Below are 26,426 nucleotides of genomic sequence, written 5' to 3' on the forward strand. Positions count from 1 at the left end.
TATTGCAGAAACAAGACATCTCCACCGTGCTTTGAATGGTTTGAGTGCTTCTAAAAAGTGCTCACAGAGGGGCTTCCCATCCACAGGAGGGATAAAAGGTACCATGGTGCCCAAATAAATGCATTAGTGCCCGTACAGTCTTCAAATCATAAAAACACAGATGGAGAAAGAGAGGCTGGCAGCACACGAGTAAGGATTATGTGCAGAAAACAAAGATGAGAAGCTGCCTGGGCAAGAGACTTACAGATGGAAAGTTCTGCAGCGTACGTGGAGATAGCTTGTAGAAAGCATACTTAGAGCAGAAAAGAGAATAAGAATAGGTAGGGAAGGGAACTGAGGAGTTGTACCTTGAACTCAAGTGAAAGGAAAGTAGAGGGATTTGGGGGAAGAAAAAAAAAAAACCCACCTACAGGCCTCGCCAAAAAAATAAACAAACTTAGCACAAGAGCCTAGCAAGAGGTACATGGAAAGAACTTTTTATTACCTCTCAGCATACTCTGCACAGACCTGAAATAACCATAATGGTGAAAATACCAGTGTGGGTCATGCCTCTGCTCTGCCTTGCAATGATAATCCTCACCTTGGTCAGCTGAGGCACAGGTAAAGCAGCTGCCTGAAACAGAGCAAAGTGAAGGAACACCAGGAAAGGGATCCTTCCTGCAAGTGAGGACTCCTTAGCATGTTTTGACAGAAAATTTCTAGCTTGCAGCCAGATCTCAGCGGTGGAACTAGTGTAATTGAGGCAGGCAGTAAATTACACAGCTAATGAGAATGACGGGGGGTAAAGAGTAACAGGCTGAGGCACAGCGGAGGCAGGCACTGGAAGAATCACAAACGGCGGGAGGAGGACGAAGCAAGAGGCTGGAGCAAAGATGCGACGCCGCAACGCTCCAGAACTGGAACGCCTGGGTACGCCCGGTTCTGACAGGGGCGCGGAAGCCGCCCTGCGGCCCCTGACCGGCGGGGCTGAGGTGACGGCCCGCGGGCGGCGGCGGCTCTCGCCCCCTCAGCGCCCTCAGGGGGCGGAGGCGGGAAACGCCTCAGCGAGGCGGCGGTGAGCGCGCGCGCGCGCAGAGCCACTAACGGCCGCCGAGGAGGCGCACGCGCCCCGCCCCGCCCCGCCCCGCCCCGCCCCGCAGTTGTGTTTGCGGCGTGGGCGGAGCCGCGGGACGGGACGGCTCCGCGCATGCGCACTTTCCCTCACACACACCCCCGCGCGACGTGGAGGCGGAGGGGAAAGGGGGGGCGGTGTTCGAAAAATGCCCGCGGCCTCCCATTGGCCGGCGGCGCCGCCGCGGCCCGCCCCCCCACCGCGCGCCGCGGCCACACCCCCCCCGCGGTCCCGCCCCCGCCCCTTTGCCCCGGCCTCCCCCCCGCCGGTTCCCCCTCCGCCGCCGCCATTAGAGGGGCCGCTTTGTGTCCGCCGGGCCTGCTGGTGAGTCCCCCCCCGCCCACCCGCCCGTCCCGGCGCCGCGGCGGGGCGGGGGGGGCGGGCCCGGTAGGCCGCGGGGTGGTGCGCGTGAGGCGCGGGGGCGGCCTGGCGGGGCCGCCGGAGGGGCCCGGGAACTCCCCTCAGCGCCGCGCCCCCTCCCTGACAGGCCTCGGGGGGGGGGGGACGGCTGTCGTGACGAGTCGCGACACGCTGCGCGGATAGGGGGTGCTGTCGCGGTGGGCAGCGCGGCCTGCTTCCCTCCCCCTCGTACCCGGGGAGGCCCGCGGTGCGCCGGGCTCGCCCCCATCCAGGCCCAAGGAGGCGGCCCCGGCCCTCGGGTGTCGCCGGGCCGGGGAGCTGCGGGCGCCGCGGCCGGGCCTGGCGAGGTGCGGGCCCCCGGCCCCTCGTCGTCTCTCACAAAGGAGGTGCGGGCGTCAAAACCGCCTCTCCCGTCCCGCTGACACCTGGTAAACACCGGCGGGTGTGCCGCGGGTCGCGGGGGGAAGGTCAGCGGCAGGAGGGGCCGATGGGGGTGCGACACAATAAATAATCGCTATTTATAAACTTGGGAAGTGCCTTAGCTCCTGCGGTAGCCTTTCCGCGTTTTGGTTGCTTGGTTGTGTTTTTTCCCCTCCACAAACTCACTTCATCAGAGGCCAGAGAAGTGCCGCCACTCGAGGAAAACCTCTGTCCGAGACTTCAGTGTGGCTCTGCTTCCAAAAAGAAGCTCTTAATCCCTCTCGGTGCTGCTGGAGATGGATACAGGCCTAAGCGTGAGACTACTAGGCACTTCTGAGTTCCTCCCCGAGACCCTGTGGTGGTCAGAGCCTGGTTAAAGAATGTTAATTACCTTCCTCTCCTTACTGCACATGCTTCTCCATAGAGAAGGCTATTACATTCCAGTCTGGAATGGGACTGTTCCAGAGAGGCTTCCATTCTGGGTTCGTTATCCTTATTGCCACTCTGGACTGTGGTTTTTCCGTTAAAACCTTGCAAAGACTTAAGGAGAGAAGGAGCAGCGTACCAAAATCTTAGCTGATGTAAACTGGTGTAGCTCTTGCCAGGCCAGAGGGGCTCCACCAGCTTACGGTGCCTGAGGACAGCTCCAGACCAGAGACGCTGTTCAGAATAAATCCTTCCCGCCTGTATTCTAACTGTTTTCACAGTCACCGGTGTCTGCAAATCACGGGGGACTGCTCAGCCTGTGCTGCAGGAGAAGAAAACTTAGCTAATGTCGGGTTGTGGGTGTGTTCGCTCCTTTTAAAGTGTAGCAGAGACTGACAGTTTGCTCATATCTGTGGTATTTCACAGGTTACTCTTTTCAGGAGTCTTACTTGGCCACTGAATTATTTCTGGGTTAACAAGCGTGTCACTTCTCAGTTCTTATCAGGCCTTTTGAGTAATAGTTGCACTCTGATTTCCAAGCATGTGACTGTTTGTTTGTTTGTTTTTACCATAAATAGTATTTTTAGCATCTTCAAGAAATAGTTGGCCAACAATCTTTGGCAAGCAGCTATCTTACTGAGGCGGGAAAGGTCCAGAAGTACTCATGTTTATAAACAATGTCACACTATTAAGCTCCTCCATGTGAGGACAGTGTGCACAGGGGGAATGAGAGGAGAGGAAGGTATCGCTGACGAGTTCAGTTAGAGAATGGAGGTGTTTTGATGGACTGGGCAGGAGAGCACTTGCCTTCCTCAGGAGGGACTTAAAAAGATTGGTGGACAGAGTGGGAAGTCCTTGGAAATGAGGAATGGGTAGGGGAAAAAAAATACACACAATTTCTGTTGGGGGGGAGAACTTGGTGTATATGCCTTGAAAACATCTACTGGCTTTTGCAGCCTTTCTCCCCTTTACCTGCATGTGCCTACTAATTAATTAGCTCTTCGATGCATTGTGCACTTTCCTCAGGTAGTAGTTGCTTGAATTATTTTTGTTTTCAGAATATCTTTTGTGTTTTCCCTTTCAATAGAAACTGATGTGTGAATCTTTTGTCAGAGTTTTGTTACAAGTGACCCAGGGTGCTCTGAGGATTTTAACTTCCATGAGAGAGAATAAAAGAAGTTTTACATTGATGGACTCTAATATGAGGCGTGAGTAGATTTTATATAGACTGCAAGGAAATCATAGCTTTTCTAGAGTACAAAACTATACATAATAATAGTAAGTGACGGCTGAATAAGTAATAGTTCGGGAGGAGGGTTTGCATAGTGGTTTTAAATTTAATCCATCTAAGCAAGAAGGATGTTGCCTATAAAAGGTTCTTACCCTGGTATGTAGTGTTACCGGCCTAAATTTTCATTCAAGTGTCAGTGGCTTGTCAAAATTCATAATGTTGGATACTGGAATTAAGATATTTCATCCAAGGCTATGAAACTTTCAGCAGTGGATTTTCATGTTGGAGTAGTTTTAAGTTTGTGACCTAAACCTGTTCTAAACTTAAAGCTGAACCCTGTGTGCTCTAATACAGGCAATTTCATTCCTTAGCTGCTTGTGTCAGTGGCAGCACATGGAGAATCTGGATCAAGGACCATGCTAGCCAAAAATTATTCAAAAACTGTTGTCCCACAGAGATTGTCACTGTCACAATCCTGAGCATCAGCGCGGAGAGGGATTATTTTTAGACAGCTATGCAAGCAGAAATTCTGCTTCATATTAGTCCATTAGCTGAAGTTTTTGCGAGTTTCTAGGTATGATGGTGGCATAATTTAAGTTGCACACTACCTGGCTTTGGCTGTGTGTTTGGGGATGTGAAGAAGAACTCCTGGGTATAGGAAAAGAAGATAATCCAAGCCACGGAAATGATCTGCTGTTACTGTCTTCTGCATAGGTCAAAGATTGATTGAGAAATAATCTGAAACCTATAGTGGTTTTTATATTGAGCTGGCATTCTTGGTGGTTAAGAATAGCGGAGGTGAGGCCTGTGTTGTTACTTGGTATTTTAATAAACATCTGTTGAGATTGAGCTGACTTTGAATTCCGGTATTATATCCTAGGGGAGACAAGGTGCTGAGCTGAGTCCCAGGTGGGGAGGCAGAGCATCAATCTCACTGTAGTAATGTGCCTTTTTTTTTTTTTTTTGCGGTGAAAGCAGCATCCACGTGTGCAGAAGGGCAGTATTTAATCTTTGCTTTGCTCTGTAAAAGTCAACAGGATAGGCAAGGTGTAGGTCAGGTTGCATTCATGGCTTTTAGAGTCACGGGTCCAAATTCAATGCTACCCTGAAATGAAAATGTATCTTTAGACTTAGAGAAACTCTCCTTTGGGTCTCCGTGTGTAGGAATGCGTGTGTTTAGATACTAGAAACGTGAAAGATTATCACTGTGCTTCCCTGAACCCTAACGTACTTGGGATTTGTTGTTCCCCTCCTTAACACTGTATAGGGAAGGAGTGGATGGAAATAGAAACTGTAACACTAGTCAAGCCAAAGAATTTCTTGCCTGGCAAGTGGTGAGCTATTGGATCTTTACTATTCTTCTTTAATTGAAACAAGATGGTTTATAATGCTTGTAGCAGCTTGGGGCTCAGATAGCCTGTAACAGATCTCTCGGAGACTCAACCGCAAGAGAGTTGCAAATGCAGCCCTTGTAGCTTGGTCAGGAGGAGGCACGCGATTGAAAAGTCCGCTTAACTAGGACACCTCCCAGGAAATCGATGCAGCGTGGTGTCCGTAAGGATCGGGACGAAGTTAGCACAAAACTTGTTGAATGGCAACAAAAGTGATGGGAATGCCAGTTGTGAAGTAATGCTCAGCCAGATGTGAAACGGGAGTGAATTTCCGAGCAGGTTGCCAAATAAGGATTAGAAGCGGGGACTAACTCGTATTCTGTATTCAGTAAGGTATTTTACTCCTCTGCATGTTTTTAGGCTGTTTTAAATGACTAAATACTACTGGTCTGACTTAATCAAGACAACAGGCAGCTCGGTGAACTGCAAAAACAAAAGGGAGATCAGTAAATGCTAGAACATCTTTGTGAAGCAGGCTGTGGCAGGCAGTCAGCTGAGAACTTTTAACAGATACATTTTGTAACACAAATTTGTATCAAAGATGTTGCTGGATGATATATTCTGTGACGTTATAGATATTGGGGGTTTCGATAAGGTATATTCTACCTGAACTGGATTTTTAGGGAAGAGCTTTGAGGATTTCAGAGGGCCAGAAGTCTTTAAAAAGTTGGCCAACTTGCGATTTAGAAGGTAATATTTTGGCATGTTTGGTTTGGATTTCTATTTTTGCTTTGTGAAAATATTAACGTTTCCTGTGCTTTTTTCTGCAGCTTCTGAGATGTTTAAATGCTCTTCTGCTCAATTTAGCTTTAGAAACTAGTAGATAATTGCATGATAATCAATAGCCTGTTCTTGAAATCCAGTTACTTTGCTTTTTGAGCCTTTCTGATAATAGTCAGTCATTCTTGCTTGTGTCGCTTGTAAGGTTGGCGGGTTTGTATCCCTTGACACCCTGGCTTCAAATCTGGAAGAACATAACTTTTTTCTAGCCCTTTTTGACCTGATTTCTGGACCCGCGTAGCGTGCCATATACCAAGTCATGTCTAAGAGCACATCAATCACCGGTATACGTGTCGTGTAACAGTAAGTGGACACCCTTAACGGCACAGGATTGGATATGCTTTCTCAGTTTTCCATTGCATATTTGTTTTCAGTCCGCTCAGCCTGTGCACCCTACCCCAAGTCCTTGTGACTTGGTATTTCCACCAGCCTGACAGTTGGCTTGCCACGTTCGAGACCTGATTTTTATCCTGAAATATTTTCCCTCGAATGAGATTGAAGTCTGAGATAAGCTGGAAAATCTTATGGCCAGCAGAAATTCAAGGAGTCAGCCAAACTACGTCTCAAATTAACTTTTTTTTTTAACGTTCTTTTGTCTGTTACATTGGTGGGGGGACTCCACTCTTCTGAAATATTATCCAAAATGTGTTTGTCTCACCTGAAGCCTCCCCCCCTTTTTTTTTTCCCTAAACGATGTGCTGATAGCTCAGGAGGAAATTGCTACAGTTTTTCATAATAGTTCATGGAAAGCCACCTGTACCTTTGACTGGATCTTCCATTAGTGGCCGCTCCCTGAGCTGGGAGACTGGACACTATCGACCATTCCTGCTCATCTAGAAATCCAGAAAGTTGGGGGCTTTTGTCGCTTACCAGCTCCTTGCTGGATTACCAGCTTTGAAATGACTAGTTCATGATAGCTGGGGAACCTGTGAACCTGCAGTTCAAATGACCCATGGGAAAATGAGTGTGAGTAGCTATGTGAGGAGTTGTTATCTGTACTTTCAAGCAACTTTTTGAAAAGATTGGTATCCTGATGTTTGTTTCATTGCTGATGTGATTATTTTTTTTTCTGACAGTTGATCAGATTTAAGCGTACATGAGAGTTACCCAACAACCACCTTGAAAACCTGCATCCTCAATTGATGGCCTTTTCCCACTTTCTAATCACAGTGTTTGTTTCTTTGACATTTGTGTAAATGCAAAATACAGTTATTATTTTCCAATTGTTTTTTATTAAGAGTGATGCTTGTAATAGTAGCTGTGGTACACGTTTAAAGATGTCTTAGTTTCCCATACATGAAATAGGGTGTCCAGGTAACAGTTGGTTTGGGTGACTTGATTTTTCCGTTAGATAAATCTACCGTTTTATTTGGAGGGGGGAATGAGAATTTTCCTGCATTGCTGTTGCAAAACCTTCTAGTCTTTTGCTTTATCTTTTTGAGAAAGTAAATTCAGGCCTGTTTGTAGTTGACATTTCACACCCAGTCCCGAAAACTGCTTTTGATCCCTCTGTGCAAAGAAATAGGCGCTAAGCAAGAGCAGTCCTTGAGCTGTGATGCTTTCACATGGTGGTGCTTGTGACTTTGCCCCTTGAGAATATCGGTGCTTTGAAGTCAATAGGAGATTATCCTCCTGCCCCTTTGATTCCCTTGGCCTTTTGAGCAGAAGATGATCCACACATGGAAATGCAGAGGGAATCAACAAGCTCCTGTTTGGGTCACTCTGAATTTCGGCTGGATGATATTATTTGCATGTATTGCAGGCACTGAAGTTATGAATTGCGCTGTGTTGAGTTTCACTCTTGAGAGCAAAAAGACTCGAGTAGTTTATAATGTGATCTAAACAAAAGTTTTTTTTCAGAACTTGGGGAATTTTAAGTCAAAATTGGGAGTACTATGTTTTCATGCGTGTGATGTGCAGGTCACACAGTTTGAAAAAAAATAAAACCCAGGACCAGGGCAGCCACAGTGCATGCTTGTATGTGTGTGTTAGTAATCCCAGGGAAAGCGTCTTTTGTAGCCCCCAACCAATTTCCCTGAGGATGGATCTGTAATTGGTTATTTTAGGACTCACTTCAAAATACCCCTGGAGGTATTTAAAAGACGAGTAGATGAGGCACTTAGGGACATGGTTTAGTGGGCGTGGTGGTGGTGGGTCGATGGTTGGACTCGATGATCTTAGAGGTCTTTTCCAACCTCAATGATTCTATGATTCTATGAAATGCTGGCATTTTCTTAAAGGGCTTCAGGCTATGCTTGCTAGAAAAAACATTTGATACTGAGCTGAAGCCTGGTGAAAATTTTCATTTATCCTCTCACTTTCCGCACTTCAGGGAGGAAGGTCCCTTAAAATAGGCCAAAAAAAAAAAATGTGCTGGGCTATAGTTCGTATGTTCTAGTTGGCTGTTAGTACTTTTTTTCCCATCCTGAAATTTCGTAAGAAAGCTTCGTTCATCTCATTTATTTTGTTTTTGGCATGTAGTGTGTTTTGATTTTTCTGTTTTGTCTCAGAAGAAAACATCTGGCGCTGTTACACTCATTTGTTTTTACTGGTACTGAGACAGGACTATTTCACTGTCATTTTTCAGAATGACTGTTCGGTGTCAAAGGAGAAGTCGTAGATGTTGCAGAAGTGGATAGACTGCCTTTAGCTGTTAGAAGCGCTGCGTTTTGAAGATGGCCAGCTAGATGAATGTCTTTTAGAGCACCTTCTGTGGAAGTGCTGCCAAGTGATGTGTCTAGTTCCCCTGAAATGAAAGTCTCTCTGTCGGTTGTGCCGTAGGTGTGTGCACCTGACGTGACACTGCACCCACCTGCAGCAGCAGTGGAATTAGTTTATTAATTTACCGGTTTATTATTTGGGGAGGAGATCTTGTAGGTATGATGATGTAGCCTCTTGCAGCACCAGCCTGGTGAACCGTCGTATCTTAACGTACATTCCCCTCAGCTCTTCTTTCACTGCCGCTGGTTTCTGAATGGAAACTACTTACACAGCTTGGAGGTTTAACAAAAGTGCTCCGTGCAGATGAGCTGGGTTTTGGTTTGCCTGGGAAAATAACTGAGGTAGAGAAAATCCCTCTGATCGGTTAGGAGTCCCCACTGCCGAGTAATAAGAGGACTGTATTTTTGGGCAAGAATGCGGAGTAATTGAGGTGGTATTGATGTGGTACGGAGCATCCACCCCTGCAATGGAGAATGCAGTGCAAAGTGCTGAAACTGTGGTGAAAGTCATCTTGAAAACAGTGCCAGGAGTGATGTTAGGTCTCCGTTCAAGAGGAAGACACTCAGGCTGGGGAAATACCTATTAAAAGTGAAAATTTATGGTAAGTGCCTGCCTTCTCATCTGAGCAAAAGAAAACATCCAGAATAGGTAGAAATCGGGAGCATTTGGCTCTTTCTCTGTAAGGAAGGGAAGAGGGCAATCTGGAGCTTGACCTTTGGATGGAATGGGGGAGAATGGGTCCAGCCTTGGTTTGCTAGAGGTGAGGCTTTGCTTTTGAGGTTTTTAAAGGGGGTGCTGAGAAGAGGAGGTGAATGAGCAAGTAAACCCTCTGTTTTGTGATGGAAATAGTGGAGCACCTCCCCTTAGGAGAGGCTGATGCAGGTGGATGGGCAACAGGTAAGAAAGGCTGTAGAAGTGTAATGGTAGCGAGGGGTGAGACTTGATGAGGGTTAAACTAAGCTTAACCCATTCGGTACCCATGACGGTGCATGTGTTCGGAGGAGAGTTTTCTAAAGCTTTAGGTTTTTTGTAGAAGGTACGGAGACTGCTGTTCTGATGTTTATTTTCTTGTTCAAGGACTCATTAATTTCTATAAATTGCATGGGGTTTATTTTGGGAGGGGCATAGTTTGGGTCCCCAGCGTATGTATTTTCTAAGAGATTCAATGGTTTAATGCCTTAGGCTGAGAGAAGCTGGATCAATGCGTCAGCTCCTGCTTTTACCCAAAGTGAATGACTTTTACTGGTTACCTCAACGCCTTACGTTAGGCACAGTGCAATGTCTGCTTTTCATTAACGCTTTCTGTTAAAGAGCCTCTTTATTCTTTCAGATATGTTTTAATGGAGCAGGCTGCAGGGCTGGCTTATACCTTTACCATTTGTGCTACATCCATAGCACTCAAGTTTGCATACATGTTTTAGCATCTTTGTTGAATGCAAGTGTTGATTGTCAGTTATGTTAGTCATAAGCTGTAAGTCATTTATTCTTCTTTTCTTTTTAATCTTTAGTTTGTTAGATACATGGACGTAGATGTTTTTGTTTTGTTAATTTTCACACCACATCTTTTCTGTACTTTAGGTTGACTCCTCACTGCACTGTGAAAACCATTAGGAAAAAGTCCTTGGGGTTAAAACCTGGGGCTCCACAGTGTTACCTGCACTTGGGGCTAGAAATTAATTTAAATGGCGACTGATCTGTCTGAAGCTGAACCCGTGCATCATAAGGCGCTTCCACTCTTAACGGGAGCTCAGCTGATCCACACGGACAAGTTAAGTGAGGTAGGGGCTGGCCCACTCTCCAAGCTTGCCCTTGGATCAGTCCTTGACTTCCAGTCCTGCTGAAGGTTACTCGGTACTCTTTCTCCCCTGCTTGTAGGAAACTCGATTGGGAGTCTAATAAACCCTGTAGGCACTTTCCTTCCCCTTCTCTGCTTTCTCTGAGATGTTGTATTTGTCAAAATCCTTGAATGCTCATCTCATTTAATTTGGAATTGAAAAGAAATTATTTCTTTTATAACTGTAAAATGTGAAACTATCCTCTCCTAGTATGCTTCAAAGAAGCTGGTTTGAGAGTTACTATCTTTTAAAATTCTGAAAAATCCAAATGTAACTAGAACATTTCTACATATGCTGCTTTTTGATTTACTTTAATCCCATTTCAAAAACTTTCTGGTTCTTTCCAGTATCTGTACTGATTTTTGTATACTTTTTATAGAAAGTTGAAGACGACACGATGCCGATCCGTCGCTCGGTGAATTCTTCTTCCCGGGAAACTCCTCCCAAAAGCAAACCTGCTGATGGTGAAGAGGTCAAAGCAGGTACGGTAATAGTTCTATAGTGGATTGTTAATGTATATCCAAACATAAGCTTGTGTTCTGAAACTCCTGAAAAAACCTTACTGCCGTGATTAAAATACTACTAATGCTTAGCTTCTTTTCACAGGCTTTTCCTGGATTATTGGGAAGTTGTATTTTGCAGCTACTCTTTTCAGTCTGAACCCATTTGTTTTGTCCTTCATACCCCGTGGCAAAGCCCTGATGCTCCAGACAGGAAAATATAACTAAATATAGTCCCTTTTAAGCTTGCACATTCTTTAGAATAAAGGTAGAAATTGTGAAGTTTCAGTAGTGTCAGAAGATGGCTTGAGATCGAAAGGTGGAGTTAATGAGTGGAAAAACAAAGTATTTAATTTTTTTTCTTTCTTTCTTTTCCTGAACAAAAGGATTTTACCGCAATGTGTCATAAAATCTAGTCCAATATTAATGTGTCTGGTCTTAGCAGCTTCCCCTCAGTTTCTCAGAATGTGTCATTTCAGTATCGTATTCAGTTAGTTTCACTGACTTTGTCCTCTTTGGTGTCACAAATAAATAAATTACATACGAAACTAACTATTAATACACTGCATATTTTAAATGCATGATGCCTCCATGGGAAAACTATGCACAGGAACGTAGCAGGAGTGCTTAAACTCCTTCTCAGAGACAGAGAACATGTCTACTGCATGGAGCAGTCGCGGTAGACAGCTCTTTATCCAAAAAGTGGGTAATGGCAGTTTATATGCATCTTACCTAGCAGGCAGCCCGGTCTCTAAGCTATTCTCAGCTAAATATGCTGGAGTTAATTTGCTTGGTAAGTTCATTTCTGACTAGATTTAATCCTACTGATAGACAAGTGCTTCTGCAAATGCATGTGCAGTCTAAAGCTTTGCCAAGCCTGGAAAAATGTGATTGAATGGTTAAAATCCTTCAGGTGCCACAGCGTGCAGAAACAGCGGTGTTTGAAGACAAGTTGGTCGTAAACAAAGCTGCTTGTATGTATCTATCCAAATTTCTTGTAGAGGTGCATGTTTTTGCACCTTTCTGAGTTAAAAACACACAAACCTCAACCTAGGGGAAAATCTTAGTGTTTCATGGTACTGATTTCCTCCTCCCTTCCCCACCCAGGCCTCTCTGATGAGGGTTGATTGCAACAGTAACTTCTGGAGTTAAGAGAAGACTGGGGGAATTAGTTCATTGTGAAAATGCTACATGATGATGTTTGAAGTTATTCTGGCATTTGATGGCTGATTGCACCTTACTGAAGCTCTTTTCAGTAGTTCTGTTCACTTCTTAAGTTACATTCAAATCATCTGTTTAAATTAGAGAAAAGAAATTGTCTGGTGGGAAATAATTTTGGGGGGTGTGTTCTTAAGCTTTTTTTTTTCCTCTGCCTTCCTGAAGAATAGAGGCTAGTTTCAGGCAGTAACTTGATGCGTTTTCACATGTTAGATGCAGAAGTCACCTCTGAGGAATCTGCCTCTGTTGGAGAAGAACAAGAGAATGAAACCCTGCCTGCTGCATCCAGTGAAGCAGAACAGCCAAAGGAACCTGAGAATGAAGGGAAGGGGGAAGCAAAGTCCTCAGAAGAAACCAAAAAGGAGTAAGGCTTGCTTAGTGCTGAATTCAGGGGTTTGGGTAGGATTCTGAAGAAAGTCAGGTTTTCTAATCGAAACACCAAAATGTTCTTTAAATTATTTTCAATGTCAGATGTTCTGGGCTTTGTTGTTGTTGTTGTTCTGCTTGTTGGCTTGTTTTACAGTGTCTTTTGTCTTACTATTGCTTTGTATTTTTCCTAAGCGAGAAGGATCAGTCTAAGGAAAAGGAGAAGAAGGTGAAAAAGACCATTCCTGCATGGGCTACTCTTTCTGCTAGCCAGCTAGCTAGAGCACAGAAGCAAACTCAGATGGCTGCCACCTCACGTCCCAAAATGGATGCTATTTTAACTGAGGCCATCAGGGTAAGCAGGAGACAAATGTTTCTTTTGTTTATCTGTTGCAAAGCAGAATAATTTGTGCACCTAAAATCCGCAGTTTCAGCTTGCTGATGGTACGGATGATAGTGCTGTCTGTTAGCAGGAAACTTACGGTGTAAGACATGTATGCTTCTGCCTGAAAGGCCATGGAGCTGAAATGTGAGTCCATGATGATGATGGGGGCCCTGTAGCTGATTTCCTTGTTTAGAATTTGTTTTCCTCCATAATTACATTATTAGAAACAGCTAGGATGACATAACCTGGTTGATTGCTGTCATCATTTCACTTGGTGTGCCTTCTAGCCATATTTAACTTGATTAACCTTGATTAATCCATCTGTTTGATACGTGCTTGTTTTCAGTGTTAACTTATTCTAATTCAGGACAGAGGGAAATACTGTAAACTAGCATTCCAAAGTGATGTTGGTCTTGGTTTACTGTATCCCTCCTGGTTGTAAGAAGAGACCTGTGCTGTTGTAGTTGGATGAGGCTGGTGGAGTCCAGGCCTCCTGTGAAGGCAACGTGCGTGAACCAAGCCTCAAGGGGAGAGCAGCAGCACAACTGATGACAGCAATCATGAGCAACATCACTAGTAGACTAGTTTACTAATGTCAATCCTCCAACTTTAAAAAAAAAAAAAAAAAATTGCCAACTTGTTCTGACTTAATGATTACTCTGTCTGACATTAGTAAAATGACTTACCAGTTGCGCAGCATTGGTTTGCCAAGAGGTGACTGTATTTTGTAGTAGCATGTAGTGTTTATGCCATGACTTGTAAGTGCTTCAGAATACGGGAGCAGTTGATATGCGCTTACTGTACTGCTTTTGTGTTGTCTGCCCTTCAGCCACGCTGAAGGGGAAAGTTAAGTATTTTGTTAGTCATATTTTATACTCTTGAGTCATTGTGGGGAAAAGGCCAGCCCTGGCACCCTGCGCCGATGTGCTGGCCTGCATGCATCAGTTCAATCTGTGTTTTTCCAGACCCACAGCAAGATAATTGCAGTGCAGGTGGTTTCTGCTAACTTTTTGCTTCTGTTTCAGGCGTGCTTTCAAAAGAGTGGTGCATCGGTCGTTGCAATACGTAAATACATCATCCACAAATACCCTTCCCTGGAGCTTGAGAGGAGAGGCTATCTGCTAAAGCAAGCATTGAAAAGGGAGCTGGAGAGAGGAATCATTAGACAGGTAAGGGTTGCTTTGCGGAGCAGCACTGGAGGTGGTGTTACTCAATTACATAGGAGTTTCTTAAACTGCATTAGCAGGTGTCTGGGGTGGTCATGTTCTCCCTCGTGGAGGTTAATTAACCTCTGTCTCCACTTTGTTAGACACTGACAGGATTTCAGCATTGTTCTGACAATCAGATACTTTGCATGGTTGTCTTTTGTGCAATTTATGACCATTTCTTGGTGTTGTGTAATATAGCATTGCAGCAGCATGTGTCTTCAAACTGAGTCTAACAACCTCACTTCTGCAGCAGCATGTTTCTTTTAACACTGTAATTTATGCCTGTGATATCTGTTAGGGTCTCCTGGTCGGGACAGCAGAGCATGTTATTAATGTCTGGCTGTGGTTTCTGATCTTAGTGACATGTCAGTGGGTTCAAATCAGGCCTCTGCCATAACAGCCCATCACCAGGGTGGCAGTGCATTCAAAATCTGCGTAATGATGTCACTTAGTCTCTTTCAGGTTCTTACTATTTGTTAAAGACTGAAATGGACTTTCTTTCGAACTAGGTGAAAGGAAAGGGAGCTTCTGGGAGCTTTGTGGTGGTGCCTAATGCAGGAAAAACTGTTCCAAAAGCCAGAGACAGAAAGGTAAGATGGATCATTTTAAACAACACTCTGAAAAATCTTGCACTGAAAGACATGTATCTTACGAAATGCAGCCTAACCCCAACCCAAACAGTATTCTCCTCCTTGCTGTACTTTTCCTCCCCAAGTACAGTAATTAAAACACCCATTCCACTAAAATCAGAATCAGAAAGCTAGTATGAGAAATTTAAAATGAAGTAGAGTAATCAAAATCTTAGTTTTAAAATGTTTACATTAAACCCCTAGGCTTTGGTTCAGAGGCAGAAAACTGAATAACCATGAAGCTCCTCTTCTGTCTTTACCTGGTAGAGAGAGATGCCTCTCAGGTATTGTAAGAGAGCTTTATGCTACTGCTGTTTCTGTTATATCTGTTGCATGGATAAATGGAAGACTTCAGTCTTCAGGACTGTCAGATGAACATTTTTCCATCAGCTGTGAGGGCAGAGGGAGGAAGAAGAAAATATCCTAAGGCTTCTGGAAGAAAGCTGCTAATGTTGGGTGTATATTGTTCTGAGGTAGTAAAATGTGATGTGGGTTTTTTTGAGCCTAGTCCTCACAATTAGTCATGGTTCCAGCACCTCTGTTCTCCGCTCCCTGCTGCGCTGAGTGTATGAAACACATTTCTAACACCGCAGTTACAAAATGCTTAGATGGGTTTGCCGATCCCCTTGCATCTTAGACGGGTGAACCCAGAAGAGAGTATTGTAACGCCTTGGTGCTTATCTCTTGGCTACTGGGGAGACCAAAAGTCCCAAAACTGAACGAAACAGTGACACACTTGTTACTAGGGCACTGAAGTAAACTAATTGCAGTGAACTTCTTTTTAAATAGAGCTCACTGGCTCCACGAGAAGTTTGAGCAAGGCACCTGATAACTGCCAAGGTATCACTTTTCTTGTCGGCAGCATATCGGTGTCTTTGTTCCTAGTTACTTTCTCTGTGTTGCAGCAAAACAAATAGTTTGCTTTTGTTTTCGGTGAATTCAGCTAGCAGTCGAGCAGCTGTCTGGGTGAGCAGCACCCTCACCTGTTTGACTGTTTGCAAAGCTGCTGTTCAGCATCAAAATCATTAAACTTCAGCACATTTCCCCACTGTCTTTTCTGTATAAAGAACAGACTGTTTTTTTCCTGATCCTCCCCTCCTCGTAGTAACAAAGGGATGGAGGAAAATTCAGAAGGGAGCATTGGCTTCAATCAAGACTTCATTCTGTCATCTGATAAAAAAGGCACTCCTGTTTAGCTGTTCATTTTTGGGAAGATTTGACCTGTGTAAACAGGCCTTGCCTTTGGTTTTTGTGTTTCATGTTAGCGTGAATCATTTTCACCTGTCTCATTGAAGGGTAGCAGAGGAAAATGTCTATAGAAAGAGGAAGGAAACCATTAAAAATACAGATATTGTTAAATACTCAACAATTTATATTTGTAAAACTTTCCTAAGCCTCCTATGAAAATTCCAGCCAAATTTGCTCGATTTTACTTAAACTGCTAAACTTTTAAAATTGCTAATGTAAAGAACTGCCTTACAGAACTTGATTTTCCAGATCTGTGGCCAGTGTCAGGAGCACTTCTCCCCACCTGTGCATTGCTGGTTCAGAAAACTCAGAGTTTTAGGCCCCACTGATGCGTAAAAGTATGTGTATTTCAGAAAAGCACTTCCGCTTCGACTGCAGAGCAACAAGTCAAGCTGGAAGATATCCTGCCGCTGGCTTTCACCCGCCTTTGTGAGCCGAAGGAAGCTTCTTACAGCCTGATCAAGAAATATGTGTCTCAGTATTACCCCAAACTCAAAGTAGATATAAGGTAGGTGCAGGAGTACGCTTTTGCAAGCAGAGCTGCAGAGGAGCAGTGAAACACAGCCTTCCTCTGGCTTTGCCTCACTTCACGGTGATTCAATTCAGTATTTCAGCAGGCAGCAGACAGGTGGTGCTCTGCGTTGTAGAGCCTGCAGGAAAGCTTGAGGAAAAGCTGTGCCTTTTTCTGCATCCCTCCACACCCAATCTTTGTTCCTGACGCTGACATCAGCATTGCTCTACGCACCTCCACCCTTAACCAAAACCAGACCCCTTTAGCTGCGTGGATGTGAAGGTCTCTCCTTGGGATCTTGTCCCACTTGGTTCTGGATGCTTTAGCTGGCACACGCTTACAGTAATCTTTAAGTTTGCCCATACGGAGCGGGTCAAGGCTTGGGGAAGAAGCAAATCTAGGAAAACCCTGTGGGTCACCTCTTACAGGGGCTTGTACTCAGTCCCTGGTTTGTCTGTGAGCTGACTGACTCATTGCCCACCGAGTCCAAATGTGCTTTTCAAAATGAGTAAATCCTTCCAAGTGAAGCTTGTCTGGTTTTGGATACGCAGTGACACCAAGAAAGCGTTGCAGTTGAATTTCCGCTAACGTACATTGTTCTTCTCACGTAATCAGCACTTGCTGACAGATCTCCATTTAAAATGTCTGTATGTAGGCAGATACCACTTGTAAGTACTGCTCTGCTCACACTCTGTATAAAGCGTTGTTTCTCTGTTTGTTTTTTAAGCTGTCAGTGTGTGTCAGTAAAGCTTTATCCTCCTGTATTTCAGACCCCAGCTGTTGAAGAATGCCCTGCAGAGAGCTGTAGAGAAGGGCCAGTTAGAGCAGATCACAGGGAAGGGAGCGTCTGGGACATTCCAGGTCAGAGCCAGAGTTCATCTTGTTTTGTTGACTGTACTAACCACAAGCCTTGGATATAAGTTAACGCACCCTTTCCCCTCCCAGTTTCACTGGGTACGCCTTTCTTTAGCAGCCTGTCATATTCAGGAGTTGTCAAACTATGAAGCAGTAGGACTCTTATTCTCCTCTTGGTCTACATTTCTGGAGCAGACCCCCCTGCCTTCCTTGCTTAGCGTGCTCCACACGCTGCTTCAGCTCTGACTCACTAGCACAGTAGGGGAGATGGTGGGGTAAGCTTTCCTTTCCATCACTAATTGTAAGTGCAGTAGGTACCCCATATGTCTGCAACGTCTTTTTCTCATGTCTATGCCACAGAAGTCTCTTGGCTACATTTGGTCTGTGGGATGGAGGAAGATCTGATTGAATTGCTTCCCTGAGTGATAGGCCCTTAGATTGCCACATCCTTGCAGTGTATTTGGGGACTAGGACAATGTGTTACCGATAAAAAGCACTCCAGGCCAGTTGACTGAATAGGCCTGTCCTCCCAATTAAAGCTGGGAGAGCAGCGTTCCCTGTGCGGTGTTTTAATATAAAACGTATCTGTGCTAATGCAGGAGCGCCGACCCACCTGGTGCAGAGGAGCTTGTCCTGACCTGGTTTGGGAGAATTTTGTCTTGATGCTTTTCTCTTCCTCCTTGGAAAATAGCTGAAGAAATCAGGGGAGAAGCCCCTGCTGGGTGGGACTCTGATGGAAGATGCCATCCTGTCTGCTATTGCGGCCATGAACGAACCGAAGACCTGCTCCACCACAGCGCTGAAGAAGTATATCCTGGAAAACCACCCAGGGACCAACTCCAACTTCCAGGGTAAAGTACCGATCTGTGTACCGCTTCTCTTCCACATGCTGAGAGAGTCCTGCAGCTGCAGATGTGTCTGTGCAGCACCTTTAAACTATTCGGTTGAGCTTGCTGGGGAACTGACAGCTGCTCAGCTCTTTGTGCTGCAGAGATGCTCAGTGTTTTTAATTCCCATTAGTTCCTTTCAAGCCTGACAAAGGCTAGTTTCTGAGACATAATGGATGTTTCTCTTGTCTATAGCATGTTCCCAGAAAGGGGGAAGAGTATTCAAGTACTTTATTGTTCTTAAATCACCAAGTTGATTTAATCTGTCTCTCTGTATTTTGAAAGGCTACAGCTTGGCATAAATGCAGTTCCTAGTTGCTTTTTATTTAGAGAAGTTGCATAGTCTAACTTTTAAAAAAATTCACAAGCACCCCTCTTACCGATTTGTTTGAGGTCCTTCTTTGGCTCTGATTTTAAAAGGTCAAGCAAGTGAGGAGAGAAACTAATCCTGTTGTATTTGGGAAGGCATTTGGCATGTCTTTGTTCGCAGGAATGACACTAATGTCTGTTTTGACTTTTGCATTAGCAGAAGCAATACTAACAGAGACTTTAAAGCAGATCTTCTAATGGCTTATTTGCATTATTTGGTCTGAGCCCCAGTGCAGTAGTTTAACCGAGGCTGGAGGTCATTTGAAGCAGGATGAGCTCGCAGCAGTCTCTACTAGAGTCAAACCTAAAAGTAGATCAGTTTGTTATTGTGGTGTCACACTGCTGGTGCCATTCCTCAGGACACGGGGCCAGAGAGGAGATTGCTGATCCCACACTCTTCACCTGGAGCTGAAGCACGGCATCAGCACGGCTGTTTGATGCAGGGCTTACCAACACATGGACGAGCGCAGGTTCCCTCGCAGCAGCGTGGGCTAAAGAAGTTGCCTGAGGCCTTCTGCCAATTAGAGACTGATGTCAAGTGTGACTTCTTAATCTTGGGGCAGGGAAGAGAGTTCCCAGGCTTACTAAGCCCTTGCACCATTTTTTTTTTCAGGACCACTGGAAGCTGCCCTGGTCCTTTGCTTTTAACGAGCCTCCAGTGCTTGTCAGTCTTGCAAGTCGGATAAGGAAATTTCAGCTTGCAATCTGTTGTTTTCTTTCTCCTTCCATTACATAAAAGGAATTTTTATGATCTCTGCTCTGTTTTAAGAGCAACCGGAGGAAGATCTGGTGAGATGTAGAAGCAGGCGGGCACGCGCTGCAGAGCCAGTGCTCTGCACTCCTCCCCATTTTATACCTCATACTTATAACTGGATTTGACTGGAGTCAAATCCTTTACGTGCTGCTATTGATCTCTGGTACCCAGAGTAAAAACAGCCTTATGTTTTATGTGTTGCTCCTGTTTATAGAAGTGTGGAGGTTTTAAAGAGTTCTTGAACGATGACAATCCTAAGGTTGCAACACTAGTAATTTAATGGCTACAGTCAACTCAATTAGCTGTGCAAGCTCTTCCAGTGCCATTCAAAGTAAAACATTCCAGCAGAGGTAGCCTGTAAGCTGGTGAAGGTGCGGCGCTGTCCCAAATGATTCTCTTGCTGTGCAGTATCAGTTCTTGATAAAAGCCCATTTCAGGAGTGTTGACTAAGTGGTTGGAGTGAATACCTCTGCGTTAATCATACAGAACGGATTCAGATGACGGTTCAGCCAGCGTGTTTCTTTGGATTGTTCTCTTTCTATTCCTCGGGTGAATCTCTTTGGAATGTGCTTGAGGGCAGGCCTTACTTTTCCCTTGGTTTGGAGGGAGCTAAATATGTAAATGGTCCCTCTAACTCAAGCTGAAAATGGTTTTGAACTGACTAAACAACTTCAGCCCTTTGCCAGGGACAAATATTCCCTGTACTTAAGCAGTTTCGGTTACAATTCTTACACAGTGCACAATGGAGCAGAAGACTGGAATCAAAAGTGCAATTGTCATATTTCTAGAACAAATATTTTCCTTTTAAAAAATAACAAAAACAAACCCAAAAGCAAAAAAACCCACAGAACGGGGAAAGATGCACCACATACGAAATTTAGAACAGGAGGAGGGCAAAAACAGGGTAAAGACTTGTTTTAAAAAATGCTTTGGAAAACAGGCCGAAGAAAGCTGAGACTTGGATTAAATTTGGACAGAAGTAGTTAGATGGCGCTGTTGAATGCATTTATAAAGGAGGATCCCTTGATAGTGACATCAAAAACCTGCACTGTCCTTGACTTCTTCCTTTGGAAAATTTATAACCACACTTGCTAAGTGTTCAGGAACAAACACTTGTATCTTGTATCTTCCTCCTGAAAATTAACTGCAAGAGGATTTCCCTTGAAATAAGACATACTAAAACTTTTAAATGCAGTGATCTAGCTGGGTCTTACACACAGCAGCTGCTCTTTGCTGAGTGCAGAAAGGAGCATGTGGTGATGTCTTCACGAGTCTCGGGTCTCCAGTGCTGTTTCATTCCTTTGCAGGTGTCCTGGGCAAAGGAGACTTCATCCTGACTCTCCAGCTCTGATTTCAGAGGGCACTGCAGAGAGCAGTAAGGTTAGACAAGTGGATAAAGATAGTAACGCAACCTTTCTCTGATTCCCCCCCCCCCCACAGTGCATCTACTGAAGAGAACCCTGCAGAAATGTGAGAAGAATGGCTGGATGGAGCAAATTTCCGGAAAGGGCTTCAGTGGAACCTTTCAGCTTTGCTTCCCTTATTATCCTAGGTAAAGAGCTTGGCTGTAAAACGATGTTCAAGATAAGTGTCGCATAGGTCAGTCCGATAGCAGTGCTGAAGTTCATAGGCCGACCTCCTATTTACAGGGAAGTTTTGTGGAGGGTTTAATAACAGATGAACCACAACGTTGTCACCCTTACTCTAGATAATGACATTACTTGCGTGTCTGACTGTGAGTGGACATAAAGCTGACTTCATTAGCAAGGGAAGCTTATAAGGGCAATAAAAATATTGGGCTCAATATTCTCAGATACTCTGTCATGATGCTTTTTTTTCAGGATGGGGGGGCTATTTAAGTGTTCCCATGCTAAAACAAACTCACGTGAGCAGGTAGAGTGTGGTGGTGTTCTTAATGCAGGGATGCTCGTAAGGAGTAGGACCCAGCTGTTTGCCTTTCTTAATGCTGATATGGAGGAGAGGTGGGAGGAGGGAAGATGACCTAGATTAGCTTCTGTGAGACGAAAACAGCCTTTCTTCTCCTGCTGTGAGAGTATATTGTGCTGGGCCACGTGGAGCCCAGGGATGGTGACTTAGTGTCCCGCAAAGAGCCAAATGGCAACGTAGTCATTGAAGTCTCTGCTTCCCACCTTCTTTTATTGCATGCATACAAAGTCCTCAGTGGCTTCAGCCTGCGTTCAGAGTCACCGAAGCCTGATCTTGTCCCTTTGTTGTCTGCCTTCCTGTGTTTGCAGAGAAGGAGCAATGAGGAGAGAAGCAGAGAAAGGGCAGCTTAGGGCTGGGGCATTCCTGATGACTTACAGTCTGCCATTGCAGAGACTAAATAACGTTGGTTTCAGGTAGCGGCAGACACGGAAGTCTTGGGGGTATTTCTGGATTAGGCTCTCGAAGCTGTAACCTTACAGGAGGATGGGCAGCAGTGCCTGATGAAAGCCAGGGTTACCCAAGGCTTGCTGACCCTGGAGTCGTATCCTTAGAAGTAAGTCACGCTCTGACAAGAACCCTCTTGTAGCCCAGATGTGCTCTACCCAGAGAAGCAGCAGGATGAGGACTCTGAGGAATCTGATGAGGAAGAAGAGGAGGAATCTGAGGAGGAAGAAGAATCTGAAGAGGAAGAGTCTGAGGAGGAAGAGCCACCACCAAAGAAGAGGTATGGTAGCATGGGAGATGAATGGGCTCCTTCGGATGAAATAAAAGTGACTGTCACAGCTGTAGAGCACACAGGTTTGTCTCTTGGTGTGGTTATTTACCCACAAGGCTGTTGCTCAGAGGTGTTGGAAGAAGTTGTTTCTAATTATGCCTTGCTCCAGAGATAATGATCTCCCCCATTCCATAATTTGCGGCTTACCTCTTTTTTCCTCCAGATGAGAAGAGAGCCTGTATTTATTCTTCGTATTGCCTTTAGTCTCCTAAAGTCGCCTGTTGTGCTTTACAGAGGTGTGATGTTTCACATGGGACTTTTTGTATTTATTAAGTGTTTCCTTAGGAAAACTTTCCCCTACAGTATTATTTGCAGTTCTGTAGCCAGATATGAAACCTGCCTTACTCAGAATGTGGATTTAAGAGAAATGTTGTTCGTTAAGTAATAAAATTTCATTTAGAGAGGAGAGAGAGCGCTTAGGTCTCTTAATTGTTCTGACAATTGACTTTGATTCATTGTCGTTATTTGTATGTTTATATGCCTAACAAAGGAGTTCGAAACCTCGCTGGCAGAGCACTGTGGGGATTGAGAAGTGCGTAGCGTGGCAAGATCCACCAGAGGAGTCCTCGCTCCTTGGGATTTAGCTAATGAAATGTACGCTGCATAAAGGAACATCCGTGGTAGAGAACAAGGATGCCAAGATCTGCTTCGTTTATGCAAACTGACGACAGCAGCTCTGTTCTGGGTAGCATTTGCGCCTCCACTGAGATCTTGTGCTGTCTCCCTCTCTCTGACAGGATGCAGAAGAGACCGCCTCCAAAATCACGGAGCAGGGCCCCTCCGATGAAGCGAAGAGAGTCCAAACCCAAGCCAAGAAAAACCCCCGCAGCCCGCCGGGGGAAAGCAAAGCCCCCTCCCAAGGTTAAAACCCCTGCTAAGAAAGCCAAACCAGCAGCCCCAGCCATCAAGAAACCCTCTGGTGGCAGCTCTTCCAAGAAACCAGCAGCCAGCGGGAGGAAGGAAGTGAAACCCTCCGCCAAGGGCAAATCCACCATGAGGAAATCTCTCCGGGCAAAAAAGTAAAATTTTTCCACTGTCAGGGAATCCCATGGTCAAATCCACAATCTTGTTTTATAAGTCAACGTGCATTTGTATTTTAGTTCTGATGCTTAAACACTTCTTTAATTTTTTTTTTTTTTTTTTTTTCTTGAATGATGGGGAAAAAGCTGAAAACTAAATCAAACCAACCCGAGCATTTGTTAGATCTCAATGCTGTGCCTCGTGCCTGCCCCTCCCCTGGAACAAGTCATCTTTAGTTTCTGCAATAATTTTAGGACTTTTCTAGGACATATATAATCTGTACATTTTACGGTGTTCCTCTTGGGTTTGGGGGGGAGGGTTGGCTTTTAAAAATTCTTCAGAGAAGATCTTTATATCTTTAGACAGCAGGAACAGGATGATTGGGGGAATGTGATTCTTAATGAGAAGGTACAACGGCAGGAGAGTCCTCCCTAGATCCCCTGCATGACGAGGTCCTTAACGCTTCTGTGAAGAAGCAGTGTATATACGGCACTTGCACTGTCCTGGAGGCGCTTCTTTCTGCTCGGCCGTTAGAGCGACAGGCTGAGGAGACGGCGCGTTTGGCTCCTTCAGACCAGCAAGGTTGGTTTGGCGGTGAGTCAGATCTTCAGTAAACGGAGGCTGCAGCGTCTGCTGATCGTCTGATGCCAGAGGGGCTCCAAAAGGGGTAGTTCTCGGTTAGGCGGGTGATTTGAATTAGTGTTTCCATGCCACATCTGTTACCTTAAAACCAAAATATATAAAAGTCTTCTTGAATCCAACTTTCAAATGTTTTTAAAAGATGAAGAGCCTGAGTTTTGTCACCTCTTGTTTACCCTTTTTTAAAGAAAAGTTGGAGAGCTATACAATTGCTAATGTAGAGATGTTGATAAGTGAAGAACATGCAGTTTGCTAAAATAAAATGAAACTAAATTCCAGGCCCGCTTTGTGTGTCCTTTCTCTTCCTCGCCACAGCTTTCTCCTCCTGGAAATCTAGAGAGGAGCGAATTACAGTCACCATGGATTGCTGCAGAGGCAAATCTTTGTAAAAGTACGTTGCCAGTGTGAAAGAGTGGGGCTATTTTAGCCTGAGCCCCTGCCAAGCTCTGTAGTTGGACGGACTTGTGACCTTTTCCTTCCCCATTTTCTCTGGAGACAAAGGTGAGCAAGAAGAAAGCTCTGTTTGAACCTCTTGCTGCTCCTCTTTCCCTCCGCCCCCGGTCAGTGGCCAGCGGGGACGAAAAAGACCAGCTGAAATCTTCCCCCTTCTGCCCCGCTCGGCAGAGCAGCGCCTGCGTTCCGAACACGCTCCACCACGTCTCCACCTCTCCCTTGGACAGGGCAACGCCAGTGACTCGAATGTGACCTGACAGTCTGTTTAACGCGCTTTTGGAAAGAGCTTTGCACGTACAGTGCCGAGAGGAGTGGAAGTACCTCTGAAATAAAATGCAAAAAAGGAGAAAATAGCCTCATTGAATTGATTCTTTTCAGTTGCCATCCCAGTGTGCTACCTCTAACAACTGGGAGTTTAAAAAATTCTTCCAGAAAAGCCCTAAATTGTTCCCAGCCCTGTGACGAGGGTGCGAACAGCAGGTTTAGCGAAAATCACAGCTGATAGGAAAGTTGGGAGAGTGAAAGCCCCGATCAAAGAGTAATCCGCAGGGATGTAAAGCAATTAGAAACATTAGTTAATGGCTCTTTCCTAGGGCTACTTGTACCGAAACAGTGGGTTTTGTCAGCATTTTCCTCCAGGCCGGTGCTACGGTGAGCCAAATTTGAGTAACAGCTTCTCTCATCCATAGGATATTTATGGGGACGAGGAGTCCTCGCCCAGCTGCGGGGCGTTTTGCGACCTCCTCCTTCCCAATAACGTTCCCACACCGACAACCCCGTGGATATTTGTTAAAACACTGGTCTGGGTAACACCGATTTTTCCGCACGTGAGCACGGCTTAATTCTGCTGCGGGGCACCTTGAATTAGAGCGTCGTGCTAAAAACAGCCATTAACTCCCTTGGTCATCACCAAACTCTTTTTGGTTGTGGCTTTAATTGCTAATTAAGGTGCTTTCTGCACACCGAGCCAAAAAAAAAAAAAGCCGCGGGTCCGGCTGTATTTAATCCAAAGGACCGATCCTCGCCTCCCGGGCGCGGCAACCGGGATTGAATGGGAACGTCTCCAGCCCGCAGCAGCGTTGCCAGCGGAGCAAGCGGCAGCTCCGCCACGCGTTCGGGAAGGTTCGTACCATCTCTGCCCGCTCGCTCTTCTCCAGTCTCTGCTTCCTGGCCAGACTGGGCTCCGTTATGTTATTTCTTCAGCCCCATCTGTCCTGGGGTTGTTTTTTTTTCTTCTTTCCGCCGTTTCTACGCTATCGACTCTTCCGGCAGGCTCTGCCGGGGCATCTCACGGCGCGTCGAAGCAGCCGGCGCTGGCGGCAGCCCAAGGTTTGAACGCCGCTCTTGGGACCCTTTTCCTCGCGCCCTCGGGAGCACCGGGGTGCGAGATGGGGATTTTCGGATGCACCTCCGAGGGGTTAGACCCCCACCTCCTCCCCAAAGTGTTGCTTTCCCTTTCCAGGAGCCCAGCGCATCCCTGGGGCTGGGGGCAGCTTTTGCTTCGGCCCCGTGGATGTGGCCAGCTGGAGGATTTTGGGGACCCGAGGCTCTGGGTTTGCATGGCCGCTTTGCAGCGAGGTCAGAGCCATCCCTCTTCATTTTTTTTCTGGTGAAAGCAGATAGCGGTGGGCAAAACTCCCCGGGGAATTCAGAAATTGGGGTGAAAAGGGTCTGAGCATCGGGGCAGGGGGGTGACGAGCGAGCGAACGTGTGTGCGTCAGGGTTAGAAATCGCTTCTCCGCTGGGCATGCCGTAGGAGAGAGAAAAAAAAAAAAAAAAGAAAAAAAAAGAGATAAAAGAAATCAGTTGCAGCCGCGTTTTCCAAAAAGCCTGAGCATTTCTGCTCGCCATCGCTTCCAAGAAACAGAGAAAACCGGGGAGGTAAATTGCAGTGATTCATCGCGGGCAGATCGGAGGCAGGAAATGAGAGTTTGCCGCCTGCCCCGTGCCCGGCGTGGGCTCGGGCTCGCCTGGGCCTGGCTGGCGGCGAGGGCCTGACGCCCACGGGTCGAGCATCCCTGCGCCGCGGCGGGAGCTGCCGGAGGAGCCACCCCGGGGGAAGGACAACAACCGGCGAAGGCCGAGAGACCGAGTGGGGGAATTTTTCGCCTGCGTTTCTCCGGAGCCATCCGAGCGAGCTGCCCGTGAGCCGGGGGGGAGTGGGCCCAGCGGGATGGGGGTCCCTGGGGATGCTTGGTGTCTGGGTGTCGCACCACACACACACACAAATTTGGGGGGCAGCATCCCTCCTCTGGGGACCTCCAGGGTGGCCGGTGGGCTGGGGGGGGGGGGGGGGGGGGGTCCATTGAGAAATGGAGCGTGGGAAAAAGGGGGCGGGGCTTGGGGGCTGCCTGCCCGTGGATTGGCTCGGGGGGGGAGACCCCCCA

General features: G+C 46.0%; 1 protein-coding gene across 4 annotated transcripts; it reads left to right on the plus strand.

The window, feature by feature from the left end:
* Nucleotides 1-1,367: 1,367 nt before the first annotated feature.
* On the plus strand, nt 1,368-23,864 carry HP1BP3 (heterochromatin protein 1 binding protein 3). Of its 4 annotated transcripts, none has more exons than XM_076356388.1 (13): nt 1,368-1,435; nt 10,019-10,218; nt 10,655-10,757; nt 12,207-12,357; nt 12,555-12,714; nt 13,770-13,913; nt 14,462-14,542; nt 16,183-16,337; nt 17,111-17,201; nt 17,887-18,046; nt 20,646-20,757; nt 21,739-21,876; nt 22,665-23,864. In XM_076356388.1, exons 2-13 carry the CDS (start codon nt 10,123-10,125, stop codon nt 22,948-22,950), a joined length of 1,677 nt encoding a protein of 558 aa, XP_076212503.1. In that variant the 5' UTR covers nt 1,368-1,435; nt 10,019-10,122; the 3' UTR covers nt 22,951-23,864. The 4 variants fall into 4 exon arrangements, with proteins under 4 accessions (XP_076212503.1, XP_076212506.1, XP_076212505.1 ...); XM_076356390.1 differs by lacking the exon at nt 1,368-1,435 and adding an exon at nt 1,802-1,899; XM_076356389.1 differs by lacking the exon at nt 1,368-1,435 and adding an exon at nt 8,854-9,041.
* Nucleotides 23,865-26,426: the final 2,562 nt, after the last annotated feature.

Source organism: Aptenodytes patagonicus, chromosome 19, assembly GCF_965638725.1.
Source record: "Aptenodytes patagonicus chromosome 19, bAptPat1.pri.cur, whole genome shotgun sequence".
In the NCBI taxonomy this organism is placed as follows: domain Eukaryota; kingdom Metazoa; phylum Chordata; class Aves; order Sphenisciformes; family Spheniscidae; genus Aptenodytes; species Aptenodytes patagonicus.